This window comes from Scardinius erythrophthalmus (genome assembly GCF_964197995.2).
Source record: "Scardinius erythrophthalmus genome assembly, chromosome: 24".
Classification (NCBI taxonomy): Eukaryota; Metazoa; Chordata; class Actinopteri; order Cypriniformes; family Leuciscidae; genus Scardinius; species Scardinius erythrophthalmus.
In genome coordinates this window covers 15912708-15929709 of record NC_138244.1, presented here as the reverse complement: position 1 = coordinate 15929709, position 17002 = coordinate 15912708, and the positions used below count along the sequence as shown (strand labels likewise).

At 37.8% G+C, this 17002-nt stretch overlaps 2 protein-coding genes across 3 annotated transcripts; both read left to right on the top strand.

Moving 5' to 3' along the window:
• Nucleotides 1-3272: 3272 nt before the first annotated feature.
• ahcyl2a (adenosylhomocysteinase like 2a) lies at nucleotides 3273-8343 on the top strand (the record flags this gene model as incomplete). Its single annotated transcript, XM_081356593.1, has 16 exons — nucleotides 3273-3350; nucleotides 4192-4303; nucleotides 4420-4563; nucleotides 4678-4778; nucleotides 5572-5674; nucleotides 5836-5930; nucleotides 6048-6154; nucleotides 6353-6469; nucleotides 6568-6631; nucleotides 6741-6829; nucleotides 6920-6990; nucleotides 7072-7166; nucleotides 7268-7366; nucleotides 7738-7806; nucleotides 8040-8118; nucleotides 8219-8343. 16 exons carry the CDS (start codon nucleotides 3273-3275, stop codon nucleotides 8341-8343), a joined length of 1548 nt encoding a protein of 515 aa, XP_081212719.1.
• A 2165-nt stretch (nucleotides 8344-10508) lies between these two features.
• ppp1r3ab (protein phosphatase 1, regulatory subunit 3Ab) lies at nucleotides 10509-16099 on the top strand. Of its 2 annotated transcripts, XM_081356231.1 has the most exons (5): nucleotides 10509-11332; nucleotides 11762-11814; nucleotides 11898-11977; nucleotides 12381-13001; nucleotides 15082-16099. In XM_081356231.1, exons 1-5 carry the CDS (start codon nucleotides 10566-10568, stop codon nucleotides 15118-15120), a joined length of 1560 nt encoding a protein of 519 aa, XP_081212357.1. In that variant the 5' UTR covers nucleotides 10509-10565; the 3' UTR covers nucleotides 15121-16099. The 2 variants fall into 2 exon arrangements, with proteins under 2 accessions (XP_081212357.1, XP_081212356.1); XM_081356230.1 differs by having other exon boundaries at nucleotides 12381-16099.
• The last annotated feature ends 903 nt before the right edge of the window (nucleotides 16100-17002 follow it).

Sequence of the window (17002 nt, the reverse complement as noted above, 5' to 3'; positions counted from 1 at the left end):
CTCCATTTTAGGCTACCATGTTAAAATTGAGAGTCTTAAGGATCAGTCAGTGTTATTTTTCTTTTTAAATCTCAGTCTTAAAGGAACACTCCGACTTTTTGGGACTTTAGCTTATTCACAGTATCCCCCAGAGTTAGATAAGTCCATACATACCTTTTTCATTTCTGTGCGTTCTGTAAGTGTTATTTGACGCACCCACCGCTAGCCTAGCTTAGCACAAAGACTGGATGTAAATGGATAAGGTAGCATACTAATCCCAATAAGTGACAAAATAATGCAAATTTTTTCCTATTTACATGTTGTGATCTGTATAGTCACAGCGTGTACAAATAACAAGGCTATATGAGACAGAGACCATTTTTAATCGTATAAATACTGGGAACTATATTCTCACTAGGCGTAGGAGCACAGCTACTTGGGCGGAGTGATTAGCGCAGCACACGAGACGCCCTGTTGATGGTTCCGTAAACAAAACAAACATGACTAACTAGCTAGTAGCGAACGTGACTCGTGATCATGGCTGACTTTGAGGAATTGTCAGAGGAATTTTATTGGGTATCAAACCAAGATCCAGAACCATATAGTTTTGAGCCAGAATACACAGACGAGGAGTTACAAACTTTGGAAGCTGTAAGACAAGATACAGCGAACACCCATGATTGTAAACTATAAATTTACTATCTAGTAATTGCTGACTCTATTACTCCAACTCTGAGCGAACTCTCTGCTCCTCACAGGGCGTCTCGTGTGCTGCGCTAATCACTCCGCCCAAGTAGCCACTCCGCCCAAGTAGCTGTGCTCCTACGCCTAGTGAGAATATAGTTCCCAGTATTTATACGATTAAAAATGGTCTCTGTCTCATATAGCCTTGTTATTTTTACACGCTGTGACTATACAGATCACAACATGTAAATAGGAAAATGTTTGCATTATTTTGTCACTTATTGGGATTAGTATGCTACCTTATTCATTTACATCCAGTCTTTGTGCTAAGCTAGGCTAGCGGTGGGTGCGTCAAATAACACTTACAGAACGCACAGAAATGAAAAAGGTATGTATGGACTTATCTAACTCTGGGGGATACTGTGAATAAGCTAAAGTCCCAAAAAGTCGGAGTGTTCCTTTAAAACTGTTAGAAGTTAGCAATGAACATTTAGCTTGTAGCTACACTTCAGAATGAAACTAAATAGAAGTAAAAACCTGTTAAATGGGGTGACCTTAATCTCAGGAGACAGATGATTTCTGTCAGTGTTTAGCCAACACAACAGGCGAGTTTCCTGTAAACAAATCTTTCCTCAAACATTATTACTTTCATGATAGTCTGAAATCCCCTGGAAATAAAAAAAAAGCAAAAATATCACTCTATAATGCATAATGGTGTACACAAGCACTACTTTAAAACTGAATCTGAATGTGTCCTTGCCAAATAAAAGTATTAATTTCTTTAAAACAACGTCAACAACAAAAAAACAACTTACCGACTTCAAACTTTTGAAAGGTTGAGTAGTTATAAGATGGTACAACTGATAAAACCCGAACCCAATATCAACCAAGAAGTAGTCATCACCGTTTAACAGCATCAAACAGAATAGTAAACCAATCCCAAAGATTCTTGAAAACCCTCCTCTACCCCCATGTCATTCACAGCCTCTGTTTCCACAATCAGTTTTTACCAAGGCAATGTTTATACATCTTTACGGCCCACGTCTGATTAAAAGAGCAACTGTCTGTAACTTCAACACTCAACCAAACACGTGAAAATGGCCAGCAGTCTCAACACCGAACCAGAGATTGAGTTTCCAGCTTCACCATCGGAAGACAATGAAAGCATAGGAGAGAGCAGCAATAATGGCGAAGCTGCAATTTCTTCATCTCTGGAAAGAGAAGATGGAGATTCCTCACAACTGCCAACAATTAGCTCCAAGTTATTGAGAATGCTGGAGGCAGCGACCAACAGGCGGCCTGTGCTCGCACCAATGCAGAACAGCGAGGAAGTGTTCGATACAAATGATGGAGCGGTCAACGAAGCGCCAAGAACAAAAAAAGTAAGTACCGGGCTGAATAAGTGCTTTTACAAAGGATGTTCAAGGATTGTTTAGTGCTGTGCATTATGATGTCCATGTAAACTTGTTACTGCATTCAATTTCCTGTTTCAAACCTTTCTGGCATCTCACACTTTACCACTATTTTGTCCTTCACCAAAGCGCTTGATCCCAGGTTGCTTTAACAAGAATGTCCCTAAAGCAACGGAACGATCAATTTCCTGTTGCATACCAGATTTAGAAGGGGTCAAATGTCTGTGCTGGACAGTGGAATGGATAGAAGTGCTGAGGTTAAACCAGAATCGGTGAGGACCTTTAGCACCATTTTGTCCATCAACAAGATTGCTTCAATGGGAATTATTCAATTCAATTTCCGGTAATATCTCAGATTCGGAAATTGTTTGTGTTGGTCATTGGAGTGCACAGAATTGGAGATTAGAGAGTTGTTGAGTTCCCTTACTTCCATTTTGTCCTTAAACACTTGACGCTGTAAGTTGTGCCAAGGTGACTGTTTCTGAAGCGACCTGGTAGGCTTGGTAACCTAAATGTTCTGGTTTTAAACACTGGCTTTGAATCTGAGAGCCATTAACTTCCCTATTTTATCCTTAAACACTTAGTGTATGCAATTGGGGACTGTCTCTGCGAGAAGTGAACTGGCTGTTTAATACCACATGAGGTATGAGTAAATAAGTTTGGTAACCTAAATGTGGTGGATTTAAACCCTGGAAATCTGAGGTCCGTTTGAGTCGCCCTACCTCCATTTTGCCCTTGAACGAGACATTTGACCCCAGGTTGCTCCAAGGGGACTGTCCCTTTAGAAAGAGTACACAAAGTCATTTTGGATCAAACATGCCTGCCTGCTAAATGACGTGTAACCAAATGACCAGTTCTTGATCATCATTAACAACCCTGAACAGAGGGCTGAACACAGACCAGTGCACTTGACTTCATTCAGGAGCAGCTCAGTGGCACTGGGGCAGAATTAATAAATGACTTGTAGGAACTTTTGTGACCTCTCCGACTTTAATCATTGTCGAATCGCGTGAGCTGACAGAGAGAGAATTCATTGTAAAGGCTTTGTTCTCACAGTGTAGGATTTCATCTGACAGTGGATCCATGCTTCTCTAGCCCGCTTATTAAACATTATGGCACAACAATAACTGTTGTGGTTCAGCCTTTAAATGCCAACGTGGGAGTTTTTCTACGCATTTCTCAAGCGGATCAGACACCATGAGGAAAGTCTACAGCCTGGTTAGTCTTACTAAAAACAGGGAATCAAAAGATGCTGTGTTATCTCTTAACTTCAAGGTATTTCTAATCTCTTTAGACAGAAGTTGCAATTTGCTTTTTATTAGAAGTGGGTCACACAAAACTGATGCTTGTGGTAAATTTTTGTGATTTGTAGAAGTTTGTAGTAATTCATTTTAGTCATTTTGTATTGAGTGGTGTTATTGGTTTGAATACAATCATTTACATTTCTAACCCTATAGAGTGAAGATTTATTTTACCTGGCGCTCACTTTTTTTCATTAACTTGCTTATATAGTTGATCAGAGAATGCAATTTTGTTTAAATATAAATGCATTTTGCCAAAAGACAAGACAGAGAACCTTAACAAACAAATGAATAAATATGATGGCGTGTTTAATTTCAAGTTTTGCTTTGTTTGTTTAGTGTGTAAGTTAGTAAGCAAGTAGTATAACTGGTCTCTATAAGATCTCTTGTCTGTACTTGAAACCACCTACGTTTCCGCACATGTAACGAGTCCTAATATTGCTGCTTTTAGATACGAGTTTACTTTAAGATAAATAGTTTTAATGCTTCTGTTTTTTTAAGAAATCTCCTTAAGATTTTGGTTCTCTGCAGGATGAATGGGTACATTTGCATTCAAATATCAGTATTTATATTCTCAACTTGAAAAAAAATGACAATACTGAGAAATCAAAATGTTTTGGAGTACTGCAGTCATGATTAGAATACATAAAAAAAAAAAATATATATATATATATATGTATATATATATATATATATATATATATATATATATATATATATATATTTTTTTTTTTTTTGTATGTAGTATTCTAATCATAACTGCAATATATATATATATGATATACCGGTAATACATATAATTGTTTTTCCCTAAGCAAATCCAGTATCCTGAGCAGACGCGAGAATTCAACAGTCGATTAACAAAGACGGGCCGTCGCTCACTGTCCCACTCTATTTCTCAATCCTCTACAGACAGCAACAGCTCAGGTAGATGCCGGATAATTCAAACTGGAACATTTTAATGTTTTTAGTCATTCTTTGTATTTTCATCACAATCCGTGATTCCAGTTTCCTTTCTTATTTAGTTTCTCACTTTTTTTCAGGGGACTCAGATGCAGAAAATCTTGAAGATGACGTCTTTCCTCGAGACAGGCTGCAGATTAACTCCAAAGGGAACAGAGACTTCTGCGTCAAAAACATCAAGCTGGCAGACTATGGCCGCCGAGAGATAGAGCTTGCTGAGGATGGTAGGCATATATGGTTAAACACATATAAGCAAGAAATACACATATGCATATTCAACCAGCTATGTGAAAATAAATATAATTAATGTACAGTATGTGCACTTGTATTTGTTGAAGAGATGACTGCACTGATGACCTTAAGAAAATCTGCTCAAGGAGAAAAACCATTGGCAGGGGCTAAAATAGTGGGATGTACCCACGTCACAGCCCAGACAGCTGTAAGTGTCATCTGCAATCTCTTCATTTCATTTTGATTGGATATCGTCCAGACAGAAAAAAGCTAATACAAAAACAAAACCTGTTATTCAAGATCAGCAGCACAAAAGAAACATGGGATGCACGATATATCGGCCACTATCGGCATCGGCCAATATAAGTACATTTTTAATGTGATAGTTATCGGTCTGATAATAAAAGTTGGCCGATATATAAAATCCAATAAATAATGGATTATTTCCTTCAGCTGAGACACTTCAGATGCGAACTGTTCACCATGATGGTTTTGAATTGCTTGAAATATGATTGGAAAATACAGTTAAGTATAACATGTGCACATTGTGCAGCGCAAGTCTGTCATATAGGCTACATAAAATTATAATGAGAATATGGACATGGCTTTTAATGGTAAGACTTTTGTTTTTGTAAATCAGGCTCTCAAAATTAAATAAAAATTTGGATTTAGATTTATCGGCCAATATATCGGTTATTGACTTGACAAATATAAAGAATTATCGGTTATCGGTATGGGATAAAATTTTCATATAGGTGCATCCCTACATGAAAACCCTATCAACTCCCATATCCCCCTGAGTTGATCTTAAAATGCAAATATATATATGTTTTGTTTGTAAGTTTCTTGAGCAGCAAATCAGCATAGAAAGATTTCTGAAGGATAATGTGACACTGAAGACTGGTGTAATGATGCTGAATGCATGAATTACATTTTAAAATATATTGAATTATTTAACAAAATCTTACCAACCCCAAATCTTTCTACATTTCCCTCAACAGGTGCTGTTGGAGACTCTGATGGTGTTAGGGGCTCAGTGCAGGTGGGCAGCCTGCAATATTTACTCCACTCAGGATGAAGTGGCAGCTGCTTTAGCAGAGCAAGGTAACGAATAAACTCCTATTCTAATTGTCTAATAACAATCAATTAGACCTACGTTTTTAAGTAAAATACTTCATTGTTCATTAATGTGGTTGGCGTCTGCCAAGTTACTTTTTTACCTTTTTTGCTTTGTACCTCGTCTTGTCCTCTGCTCTCCATGGCAGATTTTCCCGTTTTTGCATGGAAGGGAGAATCTGAGGATGACTTCTGGTGGTGTATTGATCACTGCATAAATGTGGAGGGCTGGGAGCCAAACATGGTAGGATTCACTTCAACGATATGAGACCACTTCCCCTTCAAGAATCAATGGCGTTATCTCATCTTGACTGTTTTCACCTGCAAATAGAAGTTTGTTAATGGCCTTTTATTTCTTTAGATCCTCGATGATGGAGGAGATATGACAAATTGGATATACAAGAAATATCCTCACCTCTTCAAGAAAGTCAAGGGGATTGTTGAAGAAAGTATCACCGGCATTCACAGGTTGAGTCACTTTCTAAACCTCGTCATTTGTCACTTGTGGATTAAAAGGGACGATCCTATTCATAAAAAGTTCTGTATATTCCTAGCTTTATTTCCATATTAAGGAGAAAATGGCACCAAATTGACACAGGTGTTTGCACAATGTAACTAATAGCTTTGCAAATGGTAAAAAAAAATGTTTTGCATCACATATATCAGGCTTCACCACCTCTCTAAAGCTGGAAAACTATGTGTGCCAGCCATAAATGTGAATGACTCCGTCACTAAACAGAAGTTTGACAACCTGTATTGCTGCAGGGAGTCCATTCTGGATAGGTAAGATGATGATATATATCCTAAATTACTTAGAAAAGTTAAAATATCAGTATTTTTATTATTAAAGTCTACTTTCTGTCTCATTCCTATTCTCTCAGTCTTAAAAAGACCGCTGATGTAATGTTTGGGGGAAAGCAGGTGGCTATATGTGGATATGGAGAGGTACAGTTCCTGATACACATAAATTATTGTTTCTATTGTCAATATGCTACCTGAGAACAGCGTCTGTAACCTGTTTTATGTGTGTAAATGTAAATATTGATGCCTACAGGTGGGGAAAGGTTGTTCTGCAGCTCTGAAAGCGATGGGATCCGTTGTGTATGTGACCGAAATCGACCCCATCTGTGCCCTACAAGCATGGTAAGCATTAGTTATTTGAAAAAAGCTTTCCAGAGAGTTAGCATGACATATTTTCCACAGTATCACACCTGCCAATTCTACTTTGACTAGCATGGATGGCTTACGATTGGCCACGCTAGGTGATGTTGTAAGCCAAGTGGACATTGTCATCACCTGCACAGGCAAGTTGCGCAATATCATTAATAAAACAATTCATAACTGTACTAGTAATGTTATTTGCGCTGATAACTAACTCTACACAGGAAACAAAAACGTTGTTGTGCGGGAACACATGGACCAAATGAAGAATGGCTGCATTATCTGCAACATGGGACGCTCTAATACAGAAATCGATGTTGTAAGTGGCCGTAGGACATGATAAAATACACGATTAGTGACAATTGAATGCTTGTAATTTAATTTGCTTCTTGTCATTTGTATTATCTGTTGAATTTTCAGGCCAGTCTGAGAACCCCAGAGTTAGCATGGCAGCATGTGAGAGCGAAAGTAGATCACATTATTTGGCCTGACGGAAAGAGAATTGTTCTTCTAGCTGAGGTGAATGAATCTTATGAGAAATATAAAAGAGAAATCCATTTACGCAGATGTAAGCTATCTCCTGTGAATGTGCGAGACTTCAATAAAATAAATACAATTTATAACAACAAAACAAAAATAAAGTGATTTTTTATTTTATATTGTAAAACTATTTGTGCTACCAACCAATGTGTTTATAATTGTGCCACTCTAACTATGTTAAAAATAAGGCAGATAATGCACATAAGGCATGAAAGGCATGTTCCTACAGCAAAGGATCTACATGTGTAAATCATGTTCAGTTCTAATCTATATTTTCTGGTTACAACCCTCATGGCATATTGGTCGTTAACGCTAATGTCAAGGGTTCTGTTTTCCCCGTTTGATTCCAGGGCCGTGTCCTTAATCTTAGCTCCTCCACTGTTCCCATATGCGTGCTTTCCATCACAGCCACCGCACAGGTATGACACAGTGTGCTAACACATTAATTTAAATGAGGTTTTATAGCCTAAAGGCTTAAGTTCTTCCACTCATACTTAGCCTAAACATTAAAGACTAGCTGGACGAAACAATAAAACTTGACATTTGTCATTTGTATTTAGTACAACAGAATGCAATTGACATGGGAGGCATGGACCTGGGCAAGTGTTGAGTTTCAAATTGTTTACATGCTTAGTTTCTGTTTACATGCTAGGCTTTGGCATTGATCGAGCTCTTTAATGCCCCCGAGGGCCGTTACAAGCAAGATGTCTACCTTCTTCCCAAGAAACTGGGTAAAAAATGCAATGGACAGGAGGGCACTGACCATATTTCATGAAACATTGAATCATATTTGAATGAAAATGACATCTGATTCACTATTTTGTGTACCAGATGAGTATGTTGCAAGCCTGCATCTTCAAACATTTGACGCACACCTGACTGAACTCACCGATGATCAAGCTAAATACATGGGCTTGAACAAATACGGCCCCTTCAAACCGAGTTTCTACAGGTGATAAATGTTTTTTTTATATTATTATTATTGCAAAGAAATGTGAAATATTTAAAACCTGCTTTGTGTTTTTCTGTTTGATTTTTAGGTATTAAGAACATAGAGGAGTCTCAATGTAACCCATCATCAGATTTAAAAGAAAACAAATGCATCTAAAGCTATGGTAACTTAGTACAAATAGATTTGACTCAGCATGGATTTCATTCATCTCACTCTTCTTCACACGTGATATTACAGGCTTGTGAGAGTGTACAAATGTAAAGTGAACTATAACATTTTCCTTTTACTATTGTACTATGTATACAACATTATCATTTTGACAAAATAAAAACATTTATTCACTTTAAAGGTTAAAGAAAATGCAACAAATGAACATAAAATGCTACTAGAATGCTATTTACCTTGCATGGTTCTCTAATGAAACACTGTATTCTGCCATAGTTTAAATAAAATCTGACCTTGCTAAATTAAACATTTAACAATATTTTTAAAAATTCTGAACTTAACATTACACCAAAACAATTGAAACTCAAACTGAGAGGAGATAATATAAAAAAGGTTAAAGGGATAGTTCACTTTGAAATTAAATTTTGGTATGTTTTAGCTTACCTCAAGGGCATCCAAGATGTAGGTGTCTTTTTTACCGCAGTAGTGTCTCTAGCAATTTTGATATTTTTAGGTAATCCGTTCTTGTCTGTCAGTCATTGAATGCAGGTCTATGGTCACTGTCTCAAAGAGCATGCACAGAGTCCAAATTTTAAACAATTCCCCATCGTCCAAATTAAACAATTCCCCATGGTAAGTACACATTGATGACCTAAGACACGAAACGAGCGGTTTGTGTGAGAAAACGAACAGTATTTATATCGTTTTTACCTCTTATACACAGCCACGTCCAAGTGATCTGAGGGCGCGCACGCGCATCCTGGTGTGTGACGTGTACGCAGACTACACTAGATGTCACCTTGTCTACGGCAGTTCATAGGAACGAATGTCTTTAAGGCGACATCTAGTGTATATATCTATGCACCAGTCTGCGTACACGTCACACAAGCTAAGCTAAAGCTAAAGCTAAGTTTAAGCTAAAACATACCAAAATTTAATTTCAAAGTGAACTATCCCTTTAACTCAGAAAGTCCAGTGAGGGGTAAACGGTAAGAATTAGAAACCCATCCATTTATCTTCTCCATATCGAATTCACTTACGTACCAATGGCTAATGAATTATGGTGTCAGGTCCAGGATTCTAGCAAGCTTTTCATCAAACTTCCAGTCACATCACTCTGCATCTTCGGTAGTTGGAGTATCCCCATGGAAAACAACTTTTGGCCATCAATCTTGAAGCAGGGAAAACATTTCCTCAATGTGCCTCTAGATGGCGGTAATGTAGCTGTCCAGAGGCAGAAGAGAGTATGGCTCTGACAAACAAACAAGGCAAAGAAGGACAGGGAAGTTTGCTCGTCTAGTGACAAGAATCTCCTTGTGGTTTGCAATACAGAAATTACTTTTCCTCCACTCTGTCTTTTGTTTCTACTTGGTGCCCTAGTACTTTTTAAAAATCCCCATGATCTGTGCTTTCTGAAAGCCATAGCTATAAAGGAAGTAAACCGAGTTGTTCCACTCAGTGGTTTTCATATGCTTCCAAAGCTTCCTGTTTCTGTTACAAAATATAAGTCTCTTACAAAAAAACGAGTTTTAGTTTTCCACTGATAAGCAAAAGAGAAAGTTTTGTTATAAATAAGTCATAATTTTGTACAATATTACTCTTATTTTATGAGAAAGTGCTTTAGAGAAATAGGCCTATGCTTACATGAATATTTATGAATGACCACAAGCCTAAGCCTTGCACATGCTTATTTTTAGCAATTTAGCTTGTGTAGCCTACAACTGACTAGAATGATTAAAAGGATCACCCAATTTTTTTTAATTCTGCCATCATTTACTCGTTCTCATGTCTTTTTAAACCTGATAATCTCCTTAAAGACAATGATATGTTTGCTGTGTCTGTGTATGTAGAACAATGTTATTTTGTTTGAAGTGTGTCTGTGACATATTTTTTCATTGCTCCCTTGAGCCCTGACTGCATAGTTCGAGATGTTTCTGCTCTAAATATAGAGCTGGCTTTTCCCTACAATGTCAAATGTAACTTGATCCCATAAGTTGTCACAGCACGTCAGTTGCTGGCCGACCGGCTGAGTTCCTCTCTTGCTCTGTCCCACATTGCCTGATGGAGTCTGTGGGAGCGCTGGACAGCCCCATTGGGGCCAGCTTTAACCTCCTGAGTTTGCCAGCAACCTTCCCCTGGGATGAGGATGAGGAATCACTGGGTCTGGAAGGGATCAAGCCCAAAACTTCTCCCATACCAAGACGACGGAGTTCGGTGTCCTCTGATGACTCCCTGCCTCCCCCTTCAAGCAGCCGAAGAGTGTCCTTTGCTGATGCCTTCGGTTTGAGTCTCGTCTCAGTGAAACAGTTTGACTCTCGGGGAGTAACTGCACCATCAGGCCCTCTGGAGAGTGACTTGAATGAAGATAAGGAGTATTACATTCTTCCTCTCTTCACTCTTCCGCAGACCGCAGAGGAGCTAGACCTGCGGGTTCACGAGCAGAAGCTGGAACTGGAAAGTTTGGAGCTGCTTTCTGGGACTTCAACCCTAAGAGGAATCGTTCGCGTCCTAGATGTGTGTTTTGATAAGATGGTCTATGTACGCACCTCTTTAGATTCATGGAGGAGTCATTTTGATCTGTTGGCAGAGTACGTACCTGGGTCAAACAAAAGTGGGACGGATTGTTTCTCCTTTAAGATCACACTGGTACCCCCATTCGGAGAAGAGGGTGCGAGGGTTGACTTCTGTTTGCGATATGACACATCTTTAGGCACTTTTTGGGCAAACAATAATGAAAAGAACTACTCTCTGTTTTGTTGTGAAAAAATAAAGGAGAAACCCCAAAATGTGAGTGAAAACGGAAGAAAAAGCTGTCTAAAAACAACCAGGTGAGAAGTCTCCAACACATCTGTCATGGCAAAGAATGTCAAATGAGATATTTCAAAAATATTACTAGAAATTATCCATGATGCAAAAAAAAGTTGTTGCCTTAAATTTTTAAGTAAAATCAACTTGGATGTTTAAGTTAATTTTAACCTTAATTATGTTAAACTGACTTAAAAATTAGTTGAAAATTGCTTAAGTTATTTTGAAGAGTTAAAGCAATGTAAAAACATGTTGTCATAACTTATTGATCCTATAATTTTTTTAGTGTACTAAAAAACTTGATAAATAAGAGTTAATACATGAATAAAACTACAATACTAAAGACGCAACCAATGAATTAAGGAACGCTATACATACTGTTTTCCCCCCAGTTCTTAAGCACATATATAATTTTTACATCACTTATAAAATTTTTTTTTGTCATTTTCCAGCCCAAATGTCTCTGCTTCAACTGTTGCGGCAACAAATAATGAGGAATTTCCTGGTAACTGACCTCCTTAAAAGTGACTTACAACTAGATTTGGAAATACTGCAAAATTCTGATCAATAAATGTTTTGTTTTCTCAGATATAAATCTAAAGGCCACTAGCCCGGGATCTCTAAAAGAAAACTCTGAAAAACTTGAAAAGGAAAACATGGAATTAGAGGTGAGTTTTACATTTTTATAGTTTACCAAAGATTAATTCATACTTAATGATGTTTAATAGCGACAACAAGGATGAACATTGTATTACATTTGATACAACATGGGCTGTGACACGCTACTCTTTATGAATGTCATGTGGTCACTGATGACATTCACTTGTCAGGCGTTGACAAATGTTAGAGTAACATTATGTACTGTCACTTGATAGGTCAGGCTGTTCAGGGTCACTCTGTGAGATCATAATGTACAGTAGTTAAAATAATTCCAAGTCAACGTCTCAGTCAGTTTATCTTAAAAGTTAAAAATGTACTCCTAATAGATCTTTAGATATTTTAATACTTAAATTGATTTATTGAAGATAGTCTTCCTTTCAGTGTATTTCACATCTACCTCTTTGTAAACAGGAGGAAATAAGCAGAATCCGCAGCCGAAGGAGCAAAAGAAGGGCTGTGCGATTAGCAAAAGTCAAGGAGCACTTTGCTAAGAAAGAAGAAGAAAAACAAGGGACCAAGACCAAAGAGAGTGAAGTTACAGCAGAGACCAGCATGCAGGAACATGCATCAGTGCTGGAGAAGACATCATGTAGTCCACAATCAACACAAACTGCTCCACCACCAACATGCAACCAAATATCACCTTCAGAGCATAGTATAGAGTATAGTGGATATTCCGCTGACATTTATAGCCAAGCTCTTACACAACATGAAGAAGCCATGATCAACACCAAGACTAATTTATCCACAGCACACACACATTTACCCCTAGAAGACTGTGGTGAATCGATTGCATGCTCTGCTTCTGAGGCCCTGGAAGACAGCCAACTTACTGAGGACCTTACTGACCAAAAGGTTTCAATCAAACAGTCTTTTCCTGTATGCCAAAATCCTGACTTGTCTATTTGCAAGAGTGTTGAAAGAGCATGGGAGCACTTTGAGAAGGACACTAAGCAGAGAATTAAAAGTTTGGCATTGAGCTTGAAGATGGATGAGGACACGAATATTAGCGACGGAAAACCAGAAGAGAATGTGAGTTTGAAAACTACTAACTATTTTCAGCCTCAGCCATTTTCTCATGGCTTCACATTTGGGACCATTGTAGCCCCACTTTATCATCAGGTTTTTAAAAGCATGGAAACAGAGAGAAAAGACTTATTTCGGAAAGCATTACAAGTAGATAAGTCATTAAGGGAACTGGGGGATGAGAGTTTAACAGCGGTCACGGCCGCTGAGACCACAGACATTTGGCCAAAGTCTTGCATTTCTGCAAAACAGACAGTACATGATATTAGTGTTGGCGTCTGCAAAGAATCAACAGAACAAAACTCACAGCTTACAATTAACCCAACCGAAAAGCCCATTTCTGAGCCAAATAAGTACACACCAGACAATGCATTTACTGAAACAAATCTTCCAAAAGTCACATCCGAACAGCCAGATCCTTTTCTAGGTAAAATTTTACCATTATCTTCGACTGAATCCTCATTCCAGGGTGATCTTGGCCAAAGCTCATGTTTATTTCCCCTACAAGGACCAGAACTTTTAGTCTCTACAAATCAAACAATAGAGTCCGGTATTAACAGCCTACCTAAACAGATCCATCCTTCATCACCCACATCAGTTTTAAAAACTTCATTATCTGTGGACAGTCAGATTTCTAGTATTAAAATCGAAATGTCACAAAACCAGGGGAATGTCCACACCAAAGAGGAGAATATATTTGAGCGAACGAGGTATTCAAACAGCCCCTCTTGCATTCTTGCCCAATCTCCAGAAGACCCCACAATGCTCCCTACTTCAAAGATCATATTGGGTTCCTCTGATGATAAATCAGAGCCGGATTGCTGTGAGATGAGATTGAACGTTGAAAAACCTCACTTAGCAACAGCCATGCTAACCGAACCATATGCAGAATTGGGGAGCACACAGATAAATATGAGCAATACTTTGGAGAGCTGTCAAATGAATGAAAAGAAGGAACAAATGCTCATCGGTTTTGCTTTACAGACTTCAGAGACAGAGAGCTCAAGCATGATTGAGTTTGATGGAGAACATAACACATTAGTGATTAAAGAAGAAATTCACAAAATGAAAAATTATGAAAGCCTGGAAGAGGGAAATGGAAATCAAACAAAGCAGATAGAGAAGCAGGAACAAGACATAAAGGAGAAAGACCAAGAACCAAAAGAACAAGAAGGTGCAGGAGAAGGGGGAATGAACATTGAAGATGAGTTGAAATACATAGATGATGAAGAGGACTTGGATGCAGTGGAAACTGAGAGGGAAAAGAAACAACAAGCAGATGCAGATGGTTTGCTGTCTGTTGAAAGAGATTCTGAGGAACAGAAGCAGATCATTAGTACCAGCAATGTTAAATCATTGCCACAACATCTAGGTGGAGTTGAGGAAAAACAGGATAGGCACTTCAACAGTGAAGTAGAGATTTGTGAGGAAACTGCTTCATCTTGGCAAGACTCATCTCAAAAGAGTGATACTGAACTCAGTGGAAGTACACAAGCTATGGAGAATGATTGGGACCTGATTGAATTTATTGATAAAGAAGAGAGTATGTGCTGTGGAGGTGAGAACAGTGACCGGGACACTACTGATGACGTGAACAATATGCTGGAAAACATGGCTTGCCTGGCGAAAGACTCAATGAACAGAGATCTCGAAAATGACGACAACACCTCAACAGAATCGCAGATTGATGACGAGATGGAGCTGTACTTGATCAGTCTGAGGAATTCACAACAGTCAGTGTTCAGAGAAGGCACAATGAGTGGAAGTTACGGCAAAAGACCTTCAATGAGTAAAGGAAGGCCATTAGCTATGCCTTCGATCTCTGAGTCTGTGGATGAGGACCAGTCGAATAGTTCCCTAGAAGATTTAACAAATACTGAGTACATTATGGAGCTTGAAAGAGCTACGCTGCCCCTAGTGACCAGGAATGAGCAAGTCATTCCACGTAATGTCTTGAGGTGGAAAGAGTCTCTGTCCTATGATAATATGTCAAGGGTGATTGGATGCACATTTTTGTTGATAGTGTTTTTGGCTTCTGCATTTTATTATGACTTCATCGCATGTTTTGCCCTATATTTTCTTACAGTGTATTGGCTGTTTCGACAAGGGGAGGAAGAGCCACTAAAAAACTCTCGGAAAAGTGAAAGAGGATTGCAGTAACTATGATTTACTCATGAAAATTTTTGGATAGTTTAGCAGAAGTGAAAGTGGAACTGAATACATGTTGTAAGAATACACTTGATGTATGAAAGCATTGGATTCCGTGGAGGTATTATCGCACATATTTTCATAATGGCAAAAACGTGATTTTATATGATGGCAGACTTTTGTTGACAGTATATGAGTCCGGTTGTATGGACAATATTGCAATAAGTTTGCATACAATATCACAATGCTCTTTACACAGAGCTGATCATACAGCAAGGGATTAAAGAGGGTCAATATATGATTGGATTATGTGCTAATGGTGCCTGGTACAGTGATGTTTAAAGGACCACTGTGTGAGTGAAAAGTTAGAATTTGACATATTATATAAGATTAGTCTTGAAAAAGCATTATATTGCAATTGAATTTTATGTGTAGCTTTAATTTCATATAAACTATCTGGATTATACATATAACACATACAAAGCAGTAAAAAAAATAAAAAAATTCTTCGGGCAAAAGAACAACCGATAAAATCTGTCTGATCTGAAATGATGATGATACAAAGTAATTCATTTTTCTGTTGCAATTATTTTATAGACATTTTTTCCATTCATTGTTGTGCAAGTTTAGTAGAGTTCAAAAATTATTATTTGTTTCTTTACATGTCATCTTGTTTGTTTACAGTCATAAACTACTTGACACTAGAAAGACATCAAGGGTTGCTATCCTCCTTTATGTTTCAATATACCAAACATTATGGTCTTATCATCTCCAAACTAACCAGCCTTTGTTTCATAAATACAGGTACTGTATGTAGACACAGGTGTCTATACTCACTATGAATAAACCATGTAAAATAAACAATAACTTCCATCATTTCATTATTGTATACTCAAAATAGATAACATGTATGGATTAATCTGTTTTTGCGTTGTTTATAAATTTATTTTGTCCAATCAACAGAGCATTTTTATTGCAATTCAATATTTTGCACCTGTTATTATTTCAAGTTGTCTTTATCTTGTCCATTTAATGGTGAACGTCATTCACTGAAATGGCGTTCAATGAACAAACAGATGAACTATGATCTCATCTCCAGGTTATATGCAATTCACAGAAATAAATCTGATCACAGATCTCCCCAAATAGACTCTTTAGCTGTACATATTTTGAACAATGTTTCATTTGTTTTTGAGCATACAGTAAAAGTCACAGGGGCCTAAAACATCATCAAACCCTTACCCAAACCAACCGAACAATCATTGCACATTTTTCAAGATATCGTCTTTTGTGTTCCACAGAGGAAAGACTGCATACATGAGGTTGAGTAAATAACGTTATTTTCATTTCTAACTATCCCTAATATCATCTAACACTATAATTTTTTAAAAGTAACCTATGATTATATAAGCTGATAGCATAGGAAACATTTTAGTCCCAAATTCATTGAATGGGGAGGAGTCTGCACAGCTGAGCAGGGAGACTATTACAGGATTATCACTCCCTCTAAATGGGATGGAAGCACATGATGACATTTTCAAGAGGAGACACAATGGCACTGCAGTTTCATTTTGCAAACAGGTTCATGCATCATGGTATATGACAAGATTATAACATATAAGATACTCTGCTGATTTATGCTGAACATGTCCTTGTACAAATAACCTGTGAGACACGACTTGAAAAATCACTAGTTCTGATTTCCAATAGGTTTGGTGAGGTTTATAATACTCACAGTAAGCCAGAGCTCTATGAGGTGAAACGTGACACAACTCATGTTCTCTCACACAGGATTCAGTGTCAGAGTGCGTGAATGCGACCTTCCGATGTGAAATTAGAAATAATTAAAAAGACCTGGC